Raw genomic sequence first — 24,635 nt, 5'->3', positions numbered from 1 at the left:
AAGTTAAATACGAGAAAGTAGGTAAACCCTTTATGTACCATGTTCATTCTTATTTAAAGATTTCTTATCTTCACGTATACTTTCGTTCATATAAAAATATAGAATAAAATTAATGGTATTACAATAAAAAATTAAAATACAATGACTCGAGATTTCTCCAAATAAAATATTTAAAAAAAAGGAAAACTAATATATTTCAGTTTCACTCTCCCTCTATTGTGTGTATTTCAAATAAAAATATACTGTACCTGCATTTTCATAGGGTCAGTGTTGACTTGGCACATGTATTGTCCCCTGTCCTCTCGCTTCACGCCCCTGATATTGAGCGTCCACGTGTTGTAATCGTTGTGTGTGACGCTCAGCCTCGCATTGTTCGTGATGACGTGCTCATGAATTGCCAGTATAGCTTTCGTGTCCGCCTTGATCCACGCTACCTAAATCCCGTAACAATTGACATTCAACATTAACCCCGAGAAATTGCAAACGTTTCAAGTATACGGAACTCTAATTTCGAAAGGCATCGTTTTCACTAGGGTTATTTATATTATACGACGTTATGGAAACGAGCGATGAAGACTTTGGAACGAACAAGTCTAATTACAAGCAAATGCTTCCCGAGAGGCAGTCACGGCAACGATCCTCGAGTGCCAGCAACACTATCTTGTAGCGAGGGCCGCGCGAAATGCTCTCGGAATTTTTAATTACATTTTCGTTTGGTCGCCGCTATGAGGCTAGCTGCGGGCGCGCTGAAAACGCCCTCGTTCCACCCGTTTTACCAAAAGCGTCGACATTGCAATAGAAGCTAATTTCCTGCATAGCGCGTAGTAAAAAACACGAACAAAAATGTAGCGTTTACCCTACTTTGTGGTACTCGAACTTTTATTGTGGGCAATTTATGTTAGAGACAACAACCTTTAGAAGAAATACTTACTTAGCACTTGTAAATAATTTAAAATTATTGTTACGCTTAAAAAAAAAATTATATATCAATTAAATTACATTATTTGGTACAGTGAACTAATACAGGTGCTGGAAAAGGAAGACACTACAAGAGAGATCAAGAATAGTGCTCACAGTGCTCCAAAAGTAACTTGTCGCTAATCAGTGCATACACTCTGAAATATATCTACATAATATTAGACAGAGTAAGATTTTGGTGCGTGTAACTAAAATTTGCTTAATGTCAATAATAGTTGTACAAACGTTTCTCTGGCGCAGCATTACTCAAGAACTTGAATTATTAGAGAAACGTTCATAAAACTTCAAGGTAATATAAAGCTACGGTGTATTTTCAATGATAAAAATAATCTTTGAAAGTACATCGCAGATTGAACTTCGTTTAAATAAAATATTTGTAAGAAAATATAACCAAAACATATTTACCAATTGAACTCATCCATACCAGCGGTGCATATCGAAATCGATCGTATTTTTTTGTTAGCAAATGACGTGTAACATGTATAGAGATGTTTGTAAAATATAAAAATGTGAATTGTAGGTGGAGGATAGTTCAAAAGAGATTGGAATTTTATTCATTCGGGAATACTGTGCATCTGATGGGTAAGTTATTGCTCTTGAGTAATTACTCACGTGAAATCGATATAAAGACGAGTTCATTCGAGATGTATCGCGAGAAAATCGAGTAGCCCAACCGAACAGTCCCAAAGAGACTATTTTCGAATCTTGTTTCTTGCACACAATTCGCGAAATACTTGTATTTTCCTTTATAGTATCGTTTGTTTTTGTCTGTATCGGTTCAAATCACATGGGCATTGAACTTATTTCATATTGCGATTAATTAAACATTTTTTTTGGTAATAAATTCGATATTTATAACTAATCGAATTTACTTCTGTAACTATCGTGTAGAAAAAGGTAAATAAATAAATAAATAAATAAATATTTACTAACAATCACGCCACGTTAACTGGTCCCATGATAAGTTCGTAAAGAACTTGTGTTACAGGTACCAGATAACGGAAATAAATGTAAGATTTTTATTATACACATACATAAATTTAATATACATCCATTACCCTGGAAAAGACATTTATATTTATCATACAAATATCTTCCCTTGGCGGGATTCGAACCCGCGACCCCCTTGTGTAGTGACCATGTCACTTACCACTACACAAGACGGTCGTCAGTAAAATCAGTGTGATATTATTTCACATTTAAAGCGATGTTAAACATAACAGCGTTAGTCTCCTAGATTAGCTTTCGGGACAGTTTGAGAGCAGTGTCTCTTGAAATGATTGAACGGGGACCAAGGGGGTTTGTCTACGGCTTAATTTTAATTTCGCAAAGTGACTGTTTTGCAACTTAAATTCTCGCCTCGAACGAAACGCCGCTCATCGTGTTGGCTTTTGCGGTTTTTGTTGTGACAATGATCGACTTGGCTAAGATTGATCACCTAAGTGCTTTTGCATAAAACATAAATAATAATAAAAAAAGTCTAAACAATTGTTATGTGCGTCAGGGTAGAGCATGCGTATTTCTTTTGCTTCCGAAGACTAAGGAACTTAATTATTATTTGTTTCTTATTATTCAAAGATATTCGTTTTGAGTTCCATAGTTTCTATTCCAAGTGCGGGTACACAATTACTGTCAAGTGCAAGTTGTGCGGAGTAGGACTAATTCTACTACTATTGTGTAGGAAAGTATTTTAGTGCAAAATAGTTGTGTGTACTCTATACTAAGATAGAGAGAGAGGTACTAAGTGCGAGTGGATTTGGAAGAATTCCGAAGAAGTGCATCATAGTTTGTGTGCTAAAGAAGTGTGAAAGTAAGTGCGGAAGTCTATGTGTTTAGATCTGTAGCTTTTAAGTGATAGATTCATCAATTGTTTAAAATAAGTTGTACGAAAAAGCAAATTCATTTTTGAAATCTGAAACAGTAAAAAAACTTTTCTAAAGAAAGATTCTAGTCAAGCGGCTTAGGTTTATTTATTCCTAAGCAATCATTTTATATTTTTTAAGTTAAATATCGAGCTATAGATCTAAACGTAGGAGTGCAGAGTGAGAGTGCTTCTCTATCGGTAGCTGTAATGAGTTAGTTTGATACACACCCTGGCCGTGGCGGAGTCGCCACTCACCCTGTAACCACCCAGGTTATTGACCACGCATGTGAACATCGCATCCCTCCCCTGTGCGATCGTCACGTTCTCCAAAGGATAAAGAAAATCCGGTTCTAGACCTAAGGCTGAAACAAATTTTTTATTATTACTAACGTTATACAGGAATAGCTAAAATTACTTTTACAATACAATTTACAGTAAAATTTACAATTTCGCGTTTATTAGTTTTCTTTTCAGGATCCGGTCCTCGAAAGCAAAAGGAAGGGATCCATTTTGGGGTCGCTTTCTTATGCGTTACTTGTCTTTTAGACAATTAAAGTAGTTTTTTTTTTTCTTCATGAAAGTCTAAATGTATTATGTTCATATTAGTAGTGAATACTACGGTAGAGAATAGTTATAAAAAAATTATATCAAGCTTCTCAGTGAATGTATTTAAGAATAAAGGCATATTTTTTGTCATACCTAAATGGCTTTCTTGTGGACCTAACATTAGTAAATTAGGCAAGAGGCATATGCATATAAGCATAAGTCAAGGAAAAATAATTAAATAGTATATTATATCAATAATCAAATAGTATAATATATATAATAGGTATATTTCGTATCTTAGATATAAAAAAAAACAATCTTAGCTTTGTAGGTTACCACCGTTGTTTACAGGAATATGGGGAATATTTTTTTCGACCGCCAATCCTATTTTTTATCATGAAATAGGAGAATTCTTGCAATAACAGTGATTTCTGGTTTTAAATAAAAATTATTTATAAAAAAAAACATAATCACATGTTATAAGGTCTCAGTATAGTTACAACGGCTGCCCCATCCTTCAAACCGAAACGCATTACTGCTTCACGGCAGAAATAGGGGGGTGGTGGTACCTACCCGTGCGGACTCACAAGAGGTCCTACCACCAGTAAAAATTTGAAAAATTTTAAAAGTACAAATCTGTTCGTGCAAGGTTTGGTAAGTACGATGAATAATGCAGAACTTCCAGCCCTAGCTCTTGTAGTATAGACACCGTCTGTGCCACATGAGGTCGAGCATTGTCTTGTAGGAGCAGCGGAGTCGAGCGATTTACCAAGGCTGGCCTCGCAGTACACATCTGCACTGATGTTGGTGCCGTTTGGTAAGAAGCTGAAGAAATGAATTATACGGGCAGTAGACTACCCAACAATGATCATGATGACTTTTTTAGGGGCAAGTTCATGGCATTGTCTGGGCCTAAGCCAGTGTAAAACTTGGTAAAACTACCTAAAATGATCACATAATTTTTTTTTACCTTGCCAATTTGACGCAAAAGGACCAATGCTGTTTTGATGCTTACGTTGAAAGATACTACTAACTGCCTTTAATTCGTTGTTGTTGATTTTAGTTTTTTGTCGACAACGGGGTTAATTTTTAGATCAAAATTTCCATATCGGAAGTTTTCAAACCAATAACGAGTCGTACGTTTGTTTGTAATGCTTCCTTCGTACGCTTCCTTAATGCTGTGAGCCATTTGTGCGGTATTGCTACTGCGATGGAACTCGTATCCCATAATTAGTCGTATTTTTATCGTGTTCATATTGATGAAAAAGTTCCTAATTTACCGTAGATTGCGGGAAATTGGACCCTTTCCAAATCCAACACAAATTTTCAATGGTTTTTCTTAGGGTAATAATAATAAAAAATGTATATACGATGCGTTATTATACCTAGTTCATTACAAAATATACCCAAAAACTGAAAAAAATTGCTTGACCCGATTCACCTTGGTTTTGGAGTAAATCAGGTTATGTATGGGGACAATAGAGTTTTCTCGATAGGGCTTGCACTATTTGGGTGTTAGGTGGCACTATTTAGGTGTTAGATAAGTACCAAACTTTAGGTAATTACTTTTTTAATATCTTTAATGGGCTACAAAACTTTGATGACTAAATTAAATTATTTAATATTCTTAAACACTAAATAAAAGTAATTTTCAGTCCAAAAAAGTTTAATCTAACAACTCAACAAAAGTATTTTGACATTCCAGATTTTTCCCTATTCTAACTCTAGTCTCTATCACCCCCATCTACTGTAGTAAAAACAAAGCAATAATCAATAAACAAATGCCTGAATTTGAAAATATGATTCCGTATTTTTTTAATAAAATTCGTATGACTTTAGAATTTATTGCTTCATACCTAAATTACGTTTCAAATGGCCACTATTATAAAACGGCTACTTTATGAAGTACAGGCTTATTATTGTTATAAGACGGGTTAGGGTAGCATACAGATTCTGACGACTAATACTTTATTCAACTGTGACAATTAAAACTGTAAAGTATTTGAAATTGTAAAAAGAAAACAATAAAGCCGTAGGTTAGACTGTACAATTGTTTTTATTATGTCTACGACTTGCCTGAACAATAACAGAATAAAGAAAAAAATATTAACAGTAAAAATTCTCAGATACTTAATTTTTCTAGTGATTTCTTTTTATTCCAGTTTGTATGATTTAGAATATATATTTATGAAGAATTTACAGTTTAGACATTTAATTTTTGGTAATTTGGATAGTGGAACCTATTTATGTGAACTAACTTTATGCCCAGAATGCTGATATTTTTTTATTGATTAGATGGGTGGACGAGCTCACAGACATCTACATACAACATAAATGCGTCACACACCTTGAGATATAAGTTCTGAGGTCTCAAGTGTAGTTGCAACGGCTGCCCCACCCTTCAAACCGAAACGCATTACTGCTTCACGGCAGAAATGGGCAGGGTAGTGGTACTTACCCACGTGGACTCACAAGAGGAGCTACCACCATACTATAATTATGAACGCCGCTTACCATACTTTTGTGAACCTTATATTTGCTTATACAGCACCTATGGTAAGAGAGGGGATGTACAAAGTACAGACATTTGTATATGCTATAAAAAAATGGTACATAAATTTTTATAAATACACAACAAGAATCTCATTAGAACAACAACGAGAAATAACTTTCGATCGTTTTAAATCAAAGGAATTTTGTAAAGAAAACTTTGATATTAACTTAATGTTCATCGTTCGGAAAACAAAATCAATCTCATGTTATAAATAGAATTAATTTGATTTTCGTTCGCACTTAGAAGTTCCCGCTACCCGAAGTAGGCTTCTAAGTGATTTCAACTCCCGACGCGACGTCTGCAACGCTCCTAGCACCGATTTGCATAAATGGCGACAAGCAAATTCTTGGGTTCACCCAAGACCAACGGAGCTTTTTGAAACGGAGGCATTCTGAATATCTATCTATCTATATATATAAAAATGAATTGCTGTTCGTTACTTAAAACTCGAGAACGGCTGGACCGATTTGGCTAATTTTGGTCTTGAATTATTTGTGGAAGTCCAGAGAAGGTTGAAAGGTAGATAAATATTAGTAGTTAAATATAAATGCTCGGAATTAAATAAAAATAAAAAAAATGTTTTTCCTTTGATCTGTCCCCCGTCGGATGAATTCCTCTTGTTTGTTTTAAATTTATTTTATACAAAAGTTAAGTCTTCTATTTATCAATTGAAGCACTACGAAGTCTGCCGGGTCAGCTATAAGCTATATTTTTCTATAAGTCAGCTATAAGCTATATTTTTTTTTTATAGTATAATATACATTTCTTCTGTGCGTGCGTTTGTCACTAAACTCCCCCTAAGCGGCTGGACCGATTTTAATGAAATTTTCTGTGTACCTTCAGGTGGATTGGAGAATAGTTTAGATTTATAAATCAGCTCGAGAGATGGCGCTGCAGTCGGTATCTGGGTTATTTATCTTTCCTAGAAATAATTTATATGGCAAAACAAAGTTTGCCGGGCCAGCTAGTATTTAATAAAACGTAAAATAAAAACCATAGAGTTTTATATTTCTATCTCTATTAGTATCTCTGTTCGTAGCGAAGGTATAGTCCCTTTCGAATGAATAGCTGGAGGCGTCAATATTCTACGTGACCAGTTACTTGTGTCGCGTCCACGGAAACATGTGTCGGAAGTAAGGACCATCTATTTACTCATAGAATAGCGATCGTGCTACTGATTTATTCGCGTGTACTCACGCTTCAGGAGAGGCGAATATGATTACGATAATATATGTATATATCTTAATATTAAAAGATAATGTTAGATGGGCTGTCTGAAATATTTATGTCGATTTCGTGAAGGCTTCAAAAAGTGTGTTAGTTGAACACTGTACTAAAAACGATAAACATAACCAAATTAATGCAATAAATTAGTTGCTGGTTTATGCTAAGAGCCATACACGGACAAGGGGAATGGGTCAAGTGAAACACCACTGCAAATGTCCCCAGTATAAATGTCACCAATATACGTACAAGCGCTTTTCACGTTCTATATTTAGAACCAGCGAAATGCCGACCTACACCGTGTAGGCCTGTTAACATTTCTGTTTCAAATGTATACGAATTGATTGGCCATTACGAATTCGCATTCCCTTTTTAAAACGTAAAACGGAACTTAACGTTTGTCTGTTGTTGGTGTTACTTTCCGAAACCGATGCGCTGTTATATTTTATCCTTCTTTTGAAGTGAAACTTCTTTAGGCGCATGAGGGTAAAATTTTTACAGAACGTCACGCAGGTATGCAACGGAAGTGACATCAAACTACTATTGAAATCAAGTACTTGTCAAATGTCAGTAGTAGTAGTTGTCATTCCGATAGAGGCACCCGTCACGTGCGGACGTGCTCATCGTCCACTCGATCGCCCGGTCTTTGTTCGCCCGGCTTTTGTTAGCCCGGCCATTGTTCGCGCGGCCTGTGTTTGTGGTACATCTGCCGACTAAGTGCTCTTTCTGGAAGTTTTTATTTGTTTTGTTTCCTTTTGTTGTTTCTGTGTTCGTGGTACATCTGCCGACAAAGTGGTTTCCTGCAAGTATTTATTTGTTTTGTTTCTTTTCGTAATTTCTGTTTTGTTGTGCTTTTTCTCGTCCTGTAGTAATCGCGCCGCATTGCCACCTGTGTTCAATAGAACCGCTCAGGTCCGAGAAGTTGGGGCCTCGCCGCAAGGCGAGTGTTTTCAAGACCCGGGGCCGCCCCACCTGGGTACTCAGCGATCATGGACGCTGTATTCGCGGAATTCCTCCGACTTCGCCACCCACAGCTCGCCTCGGAGTTTTTGGCCTTCAAGGCCAATCACACTGCGAGCCCTCTCGAGGACTCCGCCGCGCTCGCTGCTCCTGCGTCGCCTGTACCTGCGTGCAGAGCTTCTGCATTGAGCACCGCAGCCTCTGTCGTGCCTGCCGCTCCCGTGTCGCCTATACTGGCGAGAAAAGCTGCTGCGTCGTCCGCCGTGACCATCGTTTCAGCTGAGCGATCATCCGCGGCCTCCGTCGCGCCCTCTAAAACACCTACACTTGCTCGTAGGTCGCCTGCACCCGCCTCCTCGTGCTCCGACTCTGACTCGGACATGGAGGTCGACCTCGCCCCCGCCTCATCGACGGATGGATTCACCCTGGTACAGAAGGGTAAGAAGCGTGCCGCGGAGTCTCGAGCTCCCGCGGCCGCTAAAATTAGCAAAGCCGTGAACGCGTCGCGCCCCCGCCCTCAGACTCCCGTTGCGCCCCCAGCCCGTGCCACTCCGTCGCCGCGTCCGGTGGCACAAAATAAAACCCAGACCCCTCCCCCGGTTATCCTTCAGGAGAAGGCAGCTTGGGATCGAGTTTGCCTGGCCCTTAAGGCCAAAAATATATATTTCACGAATGCCCGTAACCTCGCGAACGGCATTCAAATTAAGGTTCAAACACCCGACGACCATAGGGCCCTCTCTTCTTACCTCCGTAAGGAGCGTATAAGTTTCCATACGTATACGCTCCAGGAGGAGCGCGAACTCCGCGTTGTAATACGCGGAATCCCTAAAGAGTTAGATGTAGAGCTCGTAAAAGCCGACCTGTTAGAACAAGGCCTACCAGTGAATTCTGTGCACCGTATGCACACCGGTCGCGGTAGGGAGCCATATAATATGGTTCTAGTTGCTCTCCAGCCTACCCCCGAGGGTAAGAAAATCTTTAACACACAGACCGTCTGTAGGCTCTCTGGTATCGCTGTCGAAGCCCCCCATAAAAAAGGCACTCCTAGCCAGTGCCATAACTGTCAATTGTACGGGCACTCTTCCCGTAACTGTCACGCGCGCCCCCGATGTGTTAAGTGTTTGGGCGATCACGCCACGGCCCTCTGCGCTCGCGACCAAAAAACCGCGACGGAACCGCCTAGCTGCGTCCTGTGTCGAACACAGGGTCACCCCGCGAATTACCGTGGTTGCCCCCGAGCCCCTAAAATAAATCGCCGCGTCGCCCGCCAAAACCGCCTCCGAGCTTCCGGCCCAGACATCAAAGCCTCGGCACCCTCTGCGTCGCAGGCTAAGCCAGCGTTCGTTCCGGCGGCGGTGCCCAGTGTCTCGGCCTGGGCAAAACCGCTGCCGTACACGAACACGGCTACAACTCCCTCCTCCGCGATTCGTCCCGCCCCCGCGACTCGTCCCTCTCCCGCGACTTGCCCTCCGACCGCGTCCGACAATCTCGCTTTAGCGATCGACTTCTTTCAGTCGATCAACTTTGAGCGCGTTAACGCTTTGGGCGACGCCATTCGCGCTGCCTCCACTGCACAACACTTTATCGCCGTTGTGCAGGAATACGCCGACGTATACGCGTCATTAAATACGTACGTCCTCCCCTCACTCCGCCGGTAATCAATGGCGTATATAAGTAGAATAAAGCCCCTATCCGTAACGATAGGATTTTTTAACGCTTACGGTCTCGCAAATCAACGTGATCAGGTTTCTGACTTTTTGCGTGACCACCAAATTGATATCTTTTTAGTGCAGGAGACCCTACTTAAGCCCGCGCGCCGTGACCCTAAAATCGCGAACTATAACATGGTCAGGAACGACAGGCTCTCTGCCCGTGGTGGTGGTACCGTCATTTACTATAGAAGAGCCCTGCATTGCGTCCCGCTCGATCCTCCCGCGCTCGCTAATATCGAAGCATCAGTGTGCCGAATCTCACTGACGGGACACGCGCCGATCGTTATCGCGTCCGTTTATCTTCCACCGGATAAGATCGTTCTAAGCAGTGATATCGAGGCGCTGCTCGGTATGGGGAGCTCTGTCATTCTGGCGGGCGACCTAAATTGTAAACACATCAGGTGGAACTCACACACCACAACCCCGAATGGCAGGCGGCTTGACGCGTTAGTTGATGATCTCGCCTTCGATATCGTCGCTCCGCTAACCCCGACTCACTACCCGCTAAATATCGCGCATCGCCCGGATATACTCGACATAGCGTTATTAAAAAACGTAACTCTGCGCTTACACTCGATCGAAGTAGTTTCAGAGTTAGATTCAGACCACCGTCCCGTCGTTATGAAGCTCGGTCGCGCTCCCGATTCCGTTCCCGTCACGAGGACTGTGGTGGATTGGCACACGCTGGGCATCAGCCTGGCTGAATCTGATCCACCATCGCTTCCGTTTAGTCCGGACTCTATCCCGTCTCCTCAGGATACCGCTGAAGCCATAGACATCGTAACGTCACACATCACCTCGACATTAGATAGGTCATCGAAGCAAGTTGTAGCGGAGGACTTCCTTCACCGCTTCAAATTGCCCGACGATATTAGGGAACTCCTTAGAGCTAAGAACGCCTCGATCCGTGCGTACGATAGGTATCCTACCGCGGAAAATCGTATTCGAATGCGTGCCCTACAACGCGACGTAAAGTCTCGCATCACCGAAGTCCGAGATGCCAGATGGTCTGATTTCTTAGAAGGACTCGCGCCCTCTCAAAGGTCTTACTACCGCTTAGCTCGTACTCTCAAATCGGATACGGTAGTAACTATGCTCCCCCTCGTAGGCCCCTCAGGCCGACTCGCGGCGTTCGATGATGACGAAAAAGCAGAGCTGCTGGCCGATACATTGCAAACCCAGTGCACGCCCAGCACTCAATCCGTGGACCCTGTTCATGTAGAATTAGTAGACAGTGAGGTAGAACGCAGAGCCTCCTTGCCACCCTCTGATGCGTTACCACCCGTCACCCCGATGGAAGTTAAAGACTTGATCAAAGACCTACGTCCTCGCAAGGCTCCCGGTTCCGACGGTATATCCAACCGCGTTATTAAACTTCTACCCGTCCAACTCATCGTGATGTTGGCATCTATTTTCAATGCCGCTATGGCGAACTGTATCTTTCCCGCGGTGTGGAAAGAAGCGGACGTTATCGGCATACATAAACCCGGTAAACCAAAAAATCATCCGACGAGCTACCGCCCGATTAGCCTCCTCATGTCTCTAGGCAAACTGTATGAGCGTCTGCTCTACAAACGCCTCAGAGACTTCGTCTCATCCAAGGGCATTCTTATCGATGAACAATTCGGATTCCGTACAAATCACTCATGCGTTCAACAGGTGCACCGCCTCACGGAGCACATTCTTGTGGGGCTTAATCGACCAAAACCGTTATACACGGGAGCTCTCTTCTTCGAAGTCGCAAAAGCGTTCGACAAAGTCTGGCACAATGGTTTGATTTTCAAACTATTCAACATGGGCGTGCCGGATAGTCTCGTGCTCATCATACGGGACTTCTTGTCGAACCGCTCTTTTCGATATCGAGTCGAGGGAACCCGCTCCTCCCCACGACCTCTCACAGCTGGAGTCCCGCAAGGCTCTGTCCTCTCACCCCTCCTATTTAGCTTATTCGTCAACGATATTCCCCGGTCGCCGCCGACCCATTTAGCTTTATTCGCCGACGACACGACTGTTTACTATTCTAGTAGAAATAAGTCCCTAATCGCGAAGAAGCTTCAGAGCGCAGCCCTAGCCCTAGGACAGTGGTTCCGAAAATGGCGCATAGACATCAACCCAGCGAAAAGTACTGCGGTGCTATTTCAGAGGGGAAGCTCCACACGGATTTCCTCCCGGATTAGGAGGAGGAATCTCACACCCCCGATTACTCTCTTTAGACAACCCATACCCTGGGCCAGGAAGGTCAAGTACCTGGGCGTTACCCTGGATGCATCGATGACATTCCGCCCGCATATAAAATCAGTCCGTGACCGTGCCGCGTTTATTCTCGGTAGACTCTACCCCATGATCTGTAAGCGGAGTAAAATGTCCCTTCGGAACAAGGTGACACTTTACAAAACTTGCATAAGGCCCGTCATGACTTACGCGAGTGTGGTGTTCGCTCACGCGGCCCGCACACACATAGACACCCTCCAATCCCTACAATCCCGCTTTTGCAGGTTAGCTGTCGGGGCTCCGTGGTTCGTGAGGAACGTTGACCTACACGACGACCTGGGCCTCGAATCAATTCGGAAATACATGAAGTCAGCGTCGGAACGATACTTCGATAAGGCTATGCGTCATGATAATCGCCTTATCGTTGCCGCCGCTGACTACTCCCCGAATCCTGATCATGCAGGAGCCAGTCACCGTCGACGCCCTAGACACGTCCTTACGGATCCATCAGATCCAATAACCTTTGCATTAGATGCCTTCAGCTCTAATACTAGGGGCAGGCTTAGGGACCCCGGTAACCGTACTCGTCGAACTCGACAAAGAGGTCGACGTGCAACCTAACCCATGCATCAGCCCGCTGAGTTTCTCGCCGGATCTTCTCAGCGGGTCGCGATTCCGATCCGGTAGTAGATTCATTCGCGAAACAATTGCTCTTGAGTTGTTAGGTCTCCTTCGGAGGCGCTCGGGCAGTTGTTAGCAAATCCCACCCCTCTTGGCTGAGCCTTTGCTCGCCCACCTGTCCTGGTGAAACTGGAAAGGCCTTCGGGCCACCAGTAAACTTTCAATCATAAAAAAAAAAAAAAAAAAAAAAAAAAAAAAAAAAAAAAAAAAAAAAAAAAAAAAAAAAAAAAAAAATAGTAGTAGTTGTTGTATTTTTCCAACTGGAAAGGCAAATGTATCATACCATACAGCCTAATATTTTATAATTTTTTTGTGAAAAATGTTAATAGGAATTGAAATGAAATGAAAAGAATTTGAAACATTAATCAAATAGCATAAAATAAAATTAGTCAATTCTATTGGCAAAATATTAGTCATTTACAATTTAGAAATCTAAATGTGACTGTCAACACTGAGGTTTGAGATTGACATTTGACAGACTTTTGGCGGGAACATATCTTCCTTTTTCCCTTCCTCTAAGTCTCGGAAATCTAAAGTTTTAGATTTGTATAAATATAAGCAAGACTTATAAATTAGTTCGCCAAAAAAGTTTCACTTCTGACATGTGTACTTTGTACGCACGCACTTTTTTTTTAATTAAGGTAGGTAAAGGTTTTAATAATAATAATCCACTTGGCTAGTTTAATCCAAATATTGAAAAGTCGATAAAACCTATTAATTCGACAGCAAATAATCTTTAACGCCTTGCAATATCTTATATAGTTTCTAAAAAGTATCTAAATTGAACTAACATAATACTTTTGCATTTTTATAATAGAAAAAGAATATAGGCGTTGAATATTTTGTAGGTATTGTTTTGTTTCCAAGGTATTGTTTTGAAATTACGAAAAGTAGTTACTAATTGCTTTGAACTTTGCGACTGTATAAACAACAGTCTTCTAATCTTACGTTGTTTATTTTTGATTTTTTTTTTCATTGAAAAAATAATAATTACAGTTTAAAATATAAACAAAAAAATCTTTTGGCACTTGTATACTAGAATCAGTCTTTGAAGACAAAACAAAGTCAAAACAAATCAGAAATAACATTAAAAATAAACCGTATATTTATTGAAACGAAAGTTCAAACAGTGACATGTTGTCTCAAGTTAACTCACGCGACATCAAAACTAAATAAACAACGGTGCGGAACTGGTGTAAATGATATCGGCAAGTCCTTCGTTGACAAATGCCTTAGGGTGCGTCAAGTTCCGCCACTTACAATTCACGCCAACCGATCAAACATTATCTCTACATTCGACATTTCATTTAATTTTTTTTCACGGCCGACTGCCCGCCTCCTTTCTGCTGTAAAGCCTTGTTCGGACTAGGCGAGTATTTTAGTCGAGTACCGAGTAATTTAGTGGCTGAACTACTCGTTACTCGCCCGAAAAAATAGAACAAAATGGATTGACTTGACTAAATTATTTACTAAACTTTTGATGCTCAGACACATTTAGCTACTAAATTACTCGGTACTCGACTAAAATACTCGCCTAGTCCGAACAAGGCTTTATGGTTGTAGGCAGTCCATAGGCACGACATCATGAATACCACTGTCCACTTTAAGAGAATGCAACTTTTACTTATCTGGGGTAATAGCGTCTTCCATTTTCCTTAGTATGAATTAGGGTGAGAGACGAATATTTAACATTACCGTTACAAATAAATAGAGAAGTAAAAGATCTCAAAAAATTCATGATGAATCAATAACGTTTTGTAATAAATGAAATCCTATAGAATTTATAAATTTGTGTTACACTATATACTTTCGTTACACTACAATTAAGAGTCCTCAGGTCTCAAGGTAGGAGCCATTAACGATGATCTGTTAGAAAGTCGACTATATAATATAATCGAATATAAACCTTACTGTTTCTTGTTCTCCCTTTCTAACATATTTTTCAGTGTAAATTAAGCCTGCATCAACTTACAAATATACTATTTTTTTCACAGCCCACCTGGCGTTAAGTGGTTACTGGAGCCCATAGACATCTACAACGTAAATGCGACTTATATCTCAAGGTGGGTACCTTGAGATATAAGTCCTAAGGTTTCAAATATAGTTACAACGGCTGCCCCACCCTTAAAACCTAGTATATATAATACTAGCGACCCGCGATTTTTCCACTATTTAATGGATGTTATTATACATTTAAACCTTTCTCTTCAATCACTCTATCTATTTAAAAAAACCGCATCAAAATCCGTTGCGTAGTTTAAAAGATTTAAGCATACATAGGGATATAGGGACAGAGAAAGCGGCTTTATTTTATATTATGTAGTGGTAATATATAATAACTATACCACAAGAAGCGTGAACGTTTCTTGAGCAGTTTACGTCTCGTGAAGTCGAGACGTCGTTGATGTTCAAAACAAATATTTTCGTAGATGTTTTTGAAGTCGTTACGAACAAGTTGCCTGCGACGCATTCGACTGCACTTCACGCCACTAGACTCTCGCTCTGGATTTGTTTGCTCCAACTAGTTAAATGTTGGGCCAAACTTTATTTCGGACGTCGAAGTCTTCCAGGCTCCGTAGTCGGTAACCCAATGTTATTGTTGTTTGAATGTATTTGGAGAGGTTAAGAGCAAAGCACGAAATAAATATACCTTAAGGCCATTAAATATTCATGTGTTGTGTCGTCAGGTACGGGCTGCAGAACTAGACCTGAATAATTACTTTGATTTCGATCTTGGTTGTCACAAATACTGTTGGGAATAGAGTGTTTTATATATGTACTGTTTATTCTGTTATTCGATTTTCAATTAGCATTAAGTATATTCTATTCTTAATCTACAAAAAAAAGCAGATAAATTGCTTTGGAAAACTACGAAAACTGAAAGTTTATTTTTGAAAGAAAAAATTACAACAAAAACATAAACGTCTATAGCCTCACATCGTGATTATTTTCTACATTATTACTGAAGACAGGGTGTAGTGCTAGTCGGTCCGGATTTTTTTTTTTATTGCATAGATGGGTGGACGAGCTCACAGTGTACCCGGTGTTAAGTGGTTACTGGAGCCCATATATATCGTAAATGCCGCCACCCACTTAGAGCTGTGAGTTCTAAGGTCTCAGTAGGTATAGTTACTACGGCTGCCCCACCCTTGAAACCGAAACGCATTACTGATTCATGGCAGAAATAGGAAGGGTGGTGGTGCGGACTCACAAGAGATCCTACCACCAGTAGTTATGCAAATTATAATTTTGCGGGTTTTGATTTTTATTACACGATGTTATTTCTTCACCGTGGAAGTTAATAGTAAACATTTGTTAAGTACGTATTTCATTAAAAAATTGATACCCGCCTGGGATTCGAACACTGGTGCATCGCTCATCGCTCAACACGAATGCACCGAACGTCTTAATCCTTTAGAACACGACGACTTACAACTACTATAATACTGTTTATTTCAATAGCAGAGCCGTCTGTTCCAGTTTGGAGGGTAGAACTTTGATGACTTTGACCTCACGCCTCAAGACGAACAAAAATATCCACGATTCGCAAAAATAATCGATAACGTTCAAAGCCCACACGTTCATTCTGATTATACTCATTAGACTTTAGGTTACATTTCCCATAAAGAATGATTATTTCGTAATAAATTCCGTCGTATCTTACGTTTCAAGAACAAAATTAGAATATTGAATTCGAAAACGCGATTAAGATAAAAATCAAATCAAAAACAAACAAGAAAGCAATAACCGTAAAACAATCTTGTACTAAACCAAGAATTCTGGTTCGAGATTGCGTAGAGCTCACTGGAAGTAAGGGAATTCTTTAACAACATTGTTTCTAAATTAAAACAATCTCATAATTGCACATTCTCTAACTTCTTTGCTGCAGCGTAGGTCTTTGTGGTGGGGAAAAATTTAGGGGGAAGAGCGTCGGGAGGTTAAGTTTTGAGGCGAAGTTAAACCGATTAAGTGTCATTTCCGTAGCGGAACTAGCGTTGTTCATTAAATATTTCGAGTGACTTAATTGCTGAGGTCGGGCGTCTTCCAAGTTTTGATGGGAACAGATTCGTTCCCTTTCTTTGTCCTATCTCGACGAGTTTCACGGAAATGTTTCGTATTATTGTATTATCTTTAATTTGCTTCCATTTTTTTTCGGATTTTTTGCTTTGGGTTTATTCTCTCGGCATTCTGTATAACTGTCGTAAATACTTTCAGTAATATTGGACCGATGTAAATTTTATAGAAATACTACCCGGTTCTATTAACTATCAATATGTGAATCTTATTATTTTTACACGCTCTTTTTCTAGTTAGATTAATAAATATTTATCTATTTATATATAACGAAATCTTTCAAAGTAATTTTCACAAATTTCAAGACGTCCATGTAACTTAAAATAATGTACAATTATCAATGACCCAATGATGATACTCAAATTTGATTGATTTAATATCCTGACCAGGATCATCAGGATAAAAAACGAATACTCAAAGTTCGGCTTGCTATTAAAATGTTATTATTTTTGACTAGGAACATAATATTTTATGTACTTACTGTGGCATAACCAAAATACAAACACAATAATTTTACTCAAAAAACCAGACTCCATTAAGAACGTTCATAATAAAAGCCAAATTCAATTCGCGACGGCGACAAAAAGTATTTAATGTTATCTTTAGCTTGTAAATATTAACTTCTTTGTGCGAACAGAGGAAAAAAGTTGTTCCACATTCGTCCGGGCACAAAGTCCATTACGGTCAATAATTCGTCTAGACGGAGGCACGTGTTGAAGCTATTCTCACGGGTAAACGAATTACACGCGTTGTGTAAATAAAAGAAACTGCCGGCAGGATAAACAGTATAACAATTAAGGTGAGGTCAAATGAAAAATGTGATGTGCCTTGAGAAGCGCGCTAGTGAGCCAATGATTGCCGTCTCTGGGTGCTTATATTGCATTGCTTGTGTTTAATTAACATTAGAAAGAACTAGAATCACTCTTAATTTCAGGTGGCAGTGTTAATAAATTTTCGTTAAGGGAATCTTATAAAAGAGGTTTGTCAAAGTATTTTGAGTATTTATAAAGATGTGAAAAGGTCATTTAGACGTAAGAGTTTTTCGTCTCAAATATACGATTATTCAAAGAATATCAAAAAAGTTTCTTCTTGATAGCATTCGCAATTCCCGCTCTTCGACATCGGCTATAAGCGTGTCGCCATTAAATATTTAATATCTCCCAGTAAACAGAACTTAATGAGTGAACTCGTATGACAAATCTGACATATAAAATGGTTGAAATTGATTTGTGCAATATTTGTGTGAATTTAAAACATGATACATCCGATCGTATTTAAATCAATTAAAGAGCTCAAAGAGCAAACCCCTTTGCCGTGTTCCGCTGTGTAAAAAGTGTCAGGGACCGGAATTCCAGGGACAGGAAATTCTTGAATGAGGTTTTATGTCTTGCCTGTATGTAGCACTTGAGTTAATCATAATTAACGCTTATTTTACCTATATGGGTGAACCAGATTTGGTCTACCTAGTGTTAAATGATTATTGAACTCCATAGACAGAGCAATGCTACCACCCACTTTGCGGTATAAAGTCGAAATCTCAATTATATTTTAGAACAGCTATTCTATCCTTCAACTCTGAATACGCTTGAGTAACGCGGCAGAAGTTTGCAGGATAGTGGTTCCTGACCACCTGCATAACTTTTGGCGATTTTTTCTTGCAAATGTATCGTTCGATTTCTCTTTCGGGAACAGTGTCATTTAAAAGACCACATTCTAAAAAAAAGTAAAAGCGTATTTTTTTTTCTTTTTTCCTACCTATACTGATAGCCTTAAGAGGCAATTTCAACTTCTCCCCCACGTGTAGGTGAGCTAACTGGGCTCAAATCGGGAGTGTTGCTAACACTGGCCCTAGGTAGAGCAGTGCTTCGGATAATCTACCACCGGATCGGAAACGCGATTCACTGAGAAGATCCGGCGAGAAACTCAGTGAGCTGTGTCTATGGGTTAATGGTTAATTCATTCGTCGAGCCCTTCGTCGCAAGCGACGGGTTCGACGAGGACGGTGACCGGTGTAAAAGCGTATATTATGCTATTTATATGAGTTCTGATTAACTCGTAGCTTTCAATGTTACCTATTTAAATACGTAATTCCTATATTAGATACAAGGGAAGGAAGATGATGTTACCAGAGCGTTGGGTGTGTTCTGTGTATTTCACTTTATTATTGTTTATGAATTCCAATTATTGCGTTACTTCATATGAATCGTAAATTCATCTACCAAATCTTACTTAATATCAAGACTTTTTTAATCGCCTTCATAGACCGCACGAATCCCACTGATGGTGAGCAAACACCGTTGCTTGTGTACATTACCAACGCAATGGGCATAGTCAAGTCGCTTGCTACCGTTTACAAGACAACACACGTTTTTGATGTAAAACTTCATACTAATGGTCTTCAAGTAGACCGATTTATATAGAAAGACTAAATTGTTCATAGCTTTTTAATTAATAATTCACATCCAGTAAAATGGTGAGGAATTTTCATAATTTATCATTGTTCATATCATATGATCTGCCGTGACGGTCTATAGAATTATTATTCATATTAAATTATCGAGATTAATGTATTTCGTGACCTGTCTTATAAGGTATACGTGACCGCGGGAAGGTACAATTAAACGTTAATTGACGGTAACAAAACAATTTTCTTGGACTTTTATTGGATCAGAACTCAGCGAGTCAAGAAACACTGTGTTGTTAGATCTGGGCAAGTAGGTACCGCTGGCTTGATTCTAGAACTAGGACGATAAGTTTTAAAATATGTGAAATCTAGATATCGACAATAATTTAGAAGTGAAAAAGCGTTTTACCTTTGCCTTTATGTTTTTTTTTTATTGCTTAGATGGGTAGACGAGCTCACAGCCCACCTGGTGTTAAGTGGTCACTGGAACCCATAGACATTTACAACGTAAACCCACCTTGAGATATAAGTTCTAAGGTCTCAGTATAGTTACAACGGCTGTCCCATCCTTCAAGCCGAAACGCGTTACTGCTTCACGGCAGAAATAGGCGGGGTGGTGGTACCTACCCGTGCGGACTCACAAGAGGTCCTACCACAAGTGATTACGCAAATTACAATTTTGCGGGTTTCATTTTTATTAAACGATGTTATTCCTTCACCGTGGAAGTCAATCGTGAACATTTGTTAAGTACATATTTCATTACAAAAATTTGTAACCGCCAGCCAGGGATTCGAAGACCGGCGAATCGCTACATACGAATGCACCGGACGTCTTATCCTTTAGGCCACGATGACTTCGTAGTGTTTTGCCTTTGCCTTTGTGTTTGTGATCGCGCTTTATTTAGTAAGATAGAAATGGCATTTGTAACGCGCATGAAATGGCCAGCATACAATCATAGGAAATATTACTTATTTTATTATTTATTCACCTTTGGAGTACAACATAAAAACGCAAATAGTATGTTTGGTGGAATTAAGTTTTAAACTAGTATCTCAAGTAGTAGAACGTCTCGTAATACGATTAATAATAATTAATAAACAACACGATCTCGGAAAGACAAAATCCGTGTACAACATAACAATTGCAACAGATTCAATCCGTTAACGAAAAAAATAAATAAATCATTGGTAGTAGCGCGTAGATTGTTATGTATGTACGTCGATCGGTCGGGCTCACTTTTTCAATATCCCGAACCTAATGGCCGTCAGATGGCAAGTTGGGAAAAGTGATGCTATCAAAAAGCGATAGGCCGCGGTTACGCCCGTTATCGGAGCACTTTGCGCTTCCTATGACGTGGGTCAACTTACAAAACGTGTTGTACAACGGTTTTATATAACTGAATTGATATGAGTTACCGTCATTCCTAAGAGGAAAAGCCTTTTGAGAAGATCATCATACATGTATGTAGGATAGAAACGGTATGGATGAATTATAGGAGATGTCGTGTTAGGAGGTGAGGAAGACGGCGAATGAATGTTGAACACTGTTTTATTTTTAAGCCAGAGGAGGAATGAGGGTCGTTACTGGACGCGACGGCAGACAGACGCAGTGTAACTCTGAAGACGAAAGACGTTTGTATTTTATTTACTGGTAATAAGAAAGTCGGGATAAAAATCAAGTTTGTATGAAGCCCGTAACTGTCTCATTGGCCCAAACCGAATAGATGAAGATTCCACATGTATAAAAGCTAAGTTTATGGGTAGTAGAACCTCTTGTAAGTCCTCACGGGTAGGTACCACCGTCCTACCTATTTCCGTCGTGAAGCAGTAATGCGTTTGGACTTAAAGGGTGGGGCAGCCGTTATAACTATACTGAGACCTTAGAACTTATATCTCAAGGTGGGTGGCGCATTTACATTGCAGATGTCTATGGGCTCCAGTAACCATTTAACACCAGGTGGGCTGTGAGCTCGTCCACCCATCTAAGCTATAAAAAAAAAGTAATCAATAAAGTTTTTTTGCACTAGATATGGATTAAGTAACTACCGGAGACTATAAACAAGCTAATACCACTACTTATGCTTGAGACATGAAGTCTCAAATGTATTGTGTAACCAATGTCCAATGCTTCAAATAATTGATAATGGTAACTGCTTGAAGGTAGTATTAGGTAGAATGACGATGCCAATACGTACGGGTTCACAATACGTCCTAGACCAAGTTTTAGAAACTCATAAAATATTTAGGTTACGAGCAGTTAGTTCTACCTGTTAGTTTATCTAAGCCTACGTGGGTTGGAAGTCCCGAAAATGACCGTGTGTTCCTTTATATACAACGCAATGAACTAGAATAAGATTTTCAACGTGTTTTTAAATGAAATTCAGGACATTTTCTTTTACTGTATATAATCACTTCACTCTGATGATAGAGATTAGGATAGGACAGAAGGTGTTTCCCGAGCGCTATGACATGTCCTTCTTCAAACGAGGCTTATCGAGAGTATTAAGCGGTAGGCAGTGGCTTGGCTCTGCCCCTGGCATTGCTGAAGTCCATGGGCGACGGTATCCACTTACCATCAGGTGGGCCGTAAGCTCATCTGCCTGCTAAGACAATAAAAAAAAAAACGGTTTGAAATGCTACTTGCTGACAGCGCTGTGGAGCATATTTATGTTGTTTTTTACTCGTCTACGTATTTATAGCAATAAATGCTATAACATAGGCCAAGAGAAAATGAGATTAAGCATGTCACCTGAACAAAATTAAAAATCAAGTGTTCGATATAATTTTTTTTTTATTGCATAGGTTGATGGACGATCTCACAGTTCACCTGGTATTCAGTTAATCACTTGAACCCGTAGATAACAACCACACCCACATTGAGACATGAGTTCTAAGTCCCAGGTTTTACAGTACAACGGTTGCCCCTCAAATCGAAACCTATTAATGCTTTACGGCAGAAATAGATAGTGCGTTATCTACCCGTGCGGCCTCACAAGATGCACTATCACCATTATTATTTATATTCCTTTAGTGTGGAAATCATTCGTGAATATTTGTTAAATGCATTTTTCATTTAAAAAAAAAAACGTACCTGCCTGAAGGTTTCGAACACGGAAACCGTCGCATCGCTCGATACGAATGCACCGGGCGTCTTATCCTTTAGGCCATGACGACTTCAAGCTTTTATTTGATTTAATTATTTTAATTATTATCACTATTATAACGCAGACGAAACCGAAAATCACTTCTTATATCGTTCATAAAAAGTTACCTAATCATTTCAAAGTTTCAAACTCACAATTCAGCAAAGCAATGACAATAATTCGCGTATAAATGATGAAGAAATTATTTAGCTTAGTCATGCATTGTATTTCCGCTCATTAGGTGTGTATTTATTTAATTTACAACGGCTGGGGAAGGACGATAAGCCGGGAGCGTGCGCGGCCGCGACTCCGTCGACTGAATAACAATGCTAACGACCTCCTAAAATGCTGGCTCTCGTGGCTCAGGAAAATGAATGAATGAGAACCGCACTGTAAACAAATGTGATGCAATAAAAATGCACATCTGATATATTATGTATGCATTCGAAATAATTTTAAATCATATTATTAATAACGATAAAGAGTGTTTTTTAAAAGAGTAATAAATAAATATTTACTAACAGTCACGCCACGTTAACTGGTCCCGTGATAAGTTCGTAAAGAACTTGTGTTACAGGTACCACATAACGGAAATAAATATAACATTTTTATTATACACTTACACATATTAAATATACATCCATAACCCTGGAAATTACATTTATATTTATCATACAATTATCTTTCCTTGGTGGGATTCGAACCCGCGACCCCCTTGTGTAGTGAATGATTTTATTGAAAACTACATCAAGTTCTTCACTTAGATATTAGGTAGATACATACAGGTGAGGCTTATAAAAGCGCATTAAGAAATCGATTTTAGTGATCGATTTAAGCGATCATTTTAAGGTCATTAAATTTTGTTTTAAATATATTTTTAAAATTCATTCTCGCATTTGGAACTTTAGTAGCGTTTAACGAGCATTGGTTATTTTAATAGATTGTTTACGATAATATTATTATGTGATTTTAAGTAGACAACTTGAGATGTAGTCAGCTGAGAAAGTTATTTTATCGACTACCCGCAAAGAGCGAGTTGCATCCACGAGAGCTCAGAGTACTAATAAATTAAATATTTTATTCGACGAAACTCCCAACTCTCCATTGTACATGAGTGTTGTGACATTCTAAGATCGCGTCTTGTACCTAGAGTGCTAGTAAAATCAGACCATAAACATAATTCAACTGGTCACTGAAGCGTTAAGCTCAATGTAAATTTATTCAAACGGAAACACGTCCGGGAATCACAATTCTCAGTTTCTCCTTCAGTTTTAAATTATGCCAAAACTATGTATAATTTATTGCATTGCTTTATGCTATGATAAGATCATATTTGTGGATTAAAGGATGATATTCAGATTGCTTAGTCAAAATATATTAATCCGTTAGATTTACTCGTGAACACTAAGCAGTACAATTTAAGCCCACTGAGTTTCTCGCCGGATCTTCTCAGTTTTATTTAGGTCGCGTTTCCGATCCGGTGGTAGATTCTGCGAAGCACCGCCCTTGCTAGGGTCAGTGTTAGCAACACTCCGGTTTGAGCCCCGTGAGCTCACCTACACACGTTAGAGTGAAGCTGAAATAGCCTCTCAAGGCTACCCAGCATAGATAGGAAGGAAAAAAAAACAATTTAGTATTCGAGTCAAACAATCAGGTCGGACTACCTGTGTAATTTCTAAGAGTAAAATAAACTCGTATCATTGAAACCTTTTGGAATGGAAATTGAGAGCAGTAATATTATGTTTTGTCGAATAAAACCGCAAAAAGTTGGTGGAAATAATCGCAGGAAATAATGAAAGGCGTTCTTTGTACGAAACGTAAGAAAGGATGAGTTTTGTGTGAAGTGCTCATGATGGTACAGGAAAGAGGAGCTCTCTACACCCTTGTACATTGATCTGAGTGGGAACGTACGGCTTGTTTCCTACGAACACATCCTTTGAGGCGGTCGGGCCGGCCTTTGAACCGTCTAGCACGGGTGCATTTTGATAACGGTATCGATTCTAACAGTGAATAGTTTTTACTATATTCCAAGTTTGGTTGAGAGTAAATTTTGAATTTCAAATTTCGATTACAGTGAATAGTTTGTAAATGTATGAATGTAATAACCTTACGTATCTAAATATAACTCTTATCTCGGTCTTGGTATGACCACAAATCGATTTTAATAGCGTAATATTTGGGCGTTTCGGTTTTAAAGCTATGTCATTACTCTAATGCAATTTAAACATCAGATCGGTTATGAGTTAGTCCAGTCATATCTGCTTACAAAAAAGTCATTTTAAAA

General features: G+C 39.6%; 1 protein-coding gene across 5 annotated transcripts in view; it reads right to left on the bottom strand.

Annotated features, from left to right (window-relative positions):
• LOC101742169 (lachesin) overlaps positions 1–24,635 on the bottom strand; it is a 77,994-nt gene that overhangs the window by 25,639 nt on the left and 27,720 nt on the right. For 2 of the 5 annotated variants that reach the window (XM_021350644.3, XM_021350645.3), the window contains 2 exons: positions 3,071–3,204; positions 249–434 (listed from right to left, as the gene is read on the bottom strand). In XM_021350644.3, coding sequence (XP_021206319.1) covers positions 249–434; positions 3,071–3,204 — 320 coding nt within the window. Of the gene's footprint in view, positions 1–248; positions 435–3,070; positions 3,205–22,299; positions 22,351–24,635 lie in introns of those variants that run through there. The other 3 variants (XM_062668648.1, XM_062668649.1, XM_012693678.4) reach the window with 3 other exon arrangements.

The sequence above is a fragment of the Bombyx mori genome, chromosome 5, assembly GCF_030269925.1.
Source record: "Bombyx mori chromosome 5, ASM3026992v2".
NCBI lineage: Eukaryota > Metazoa > Arthropoda > Insecta > Lepidoptera > Bombycidae > Bombyx > Bombyx mori.
This window is presented reverse-complemented; position numbering and strand designations above follow the sequence as displayed.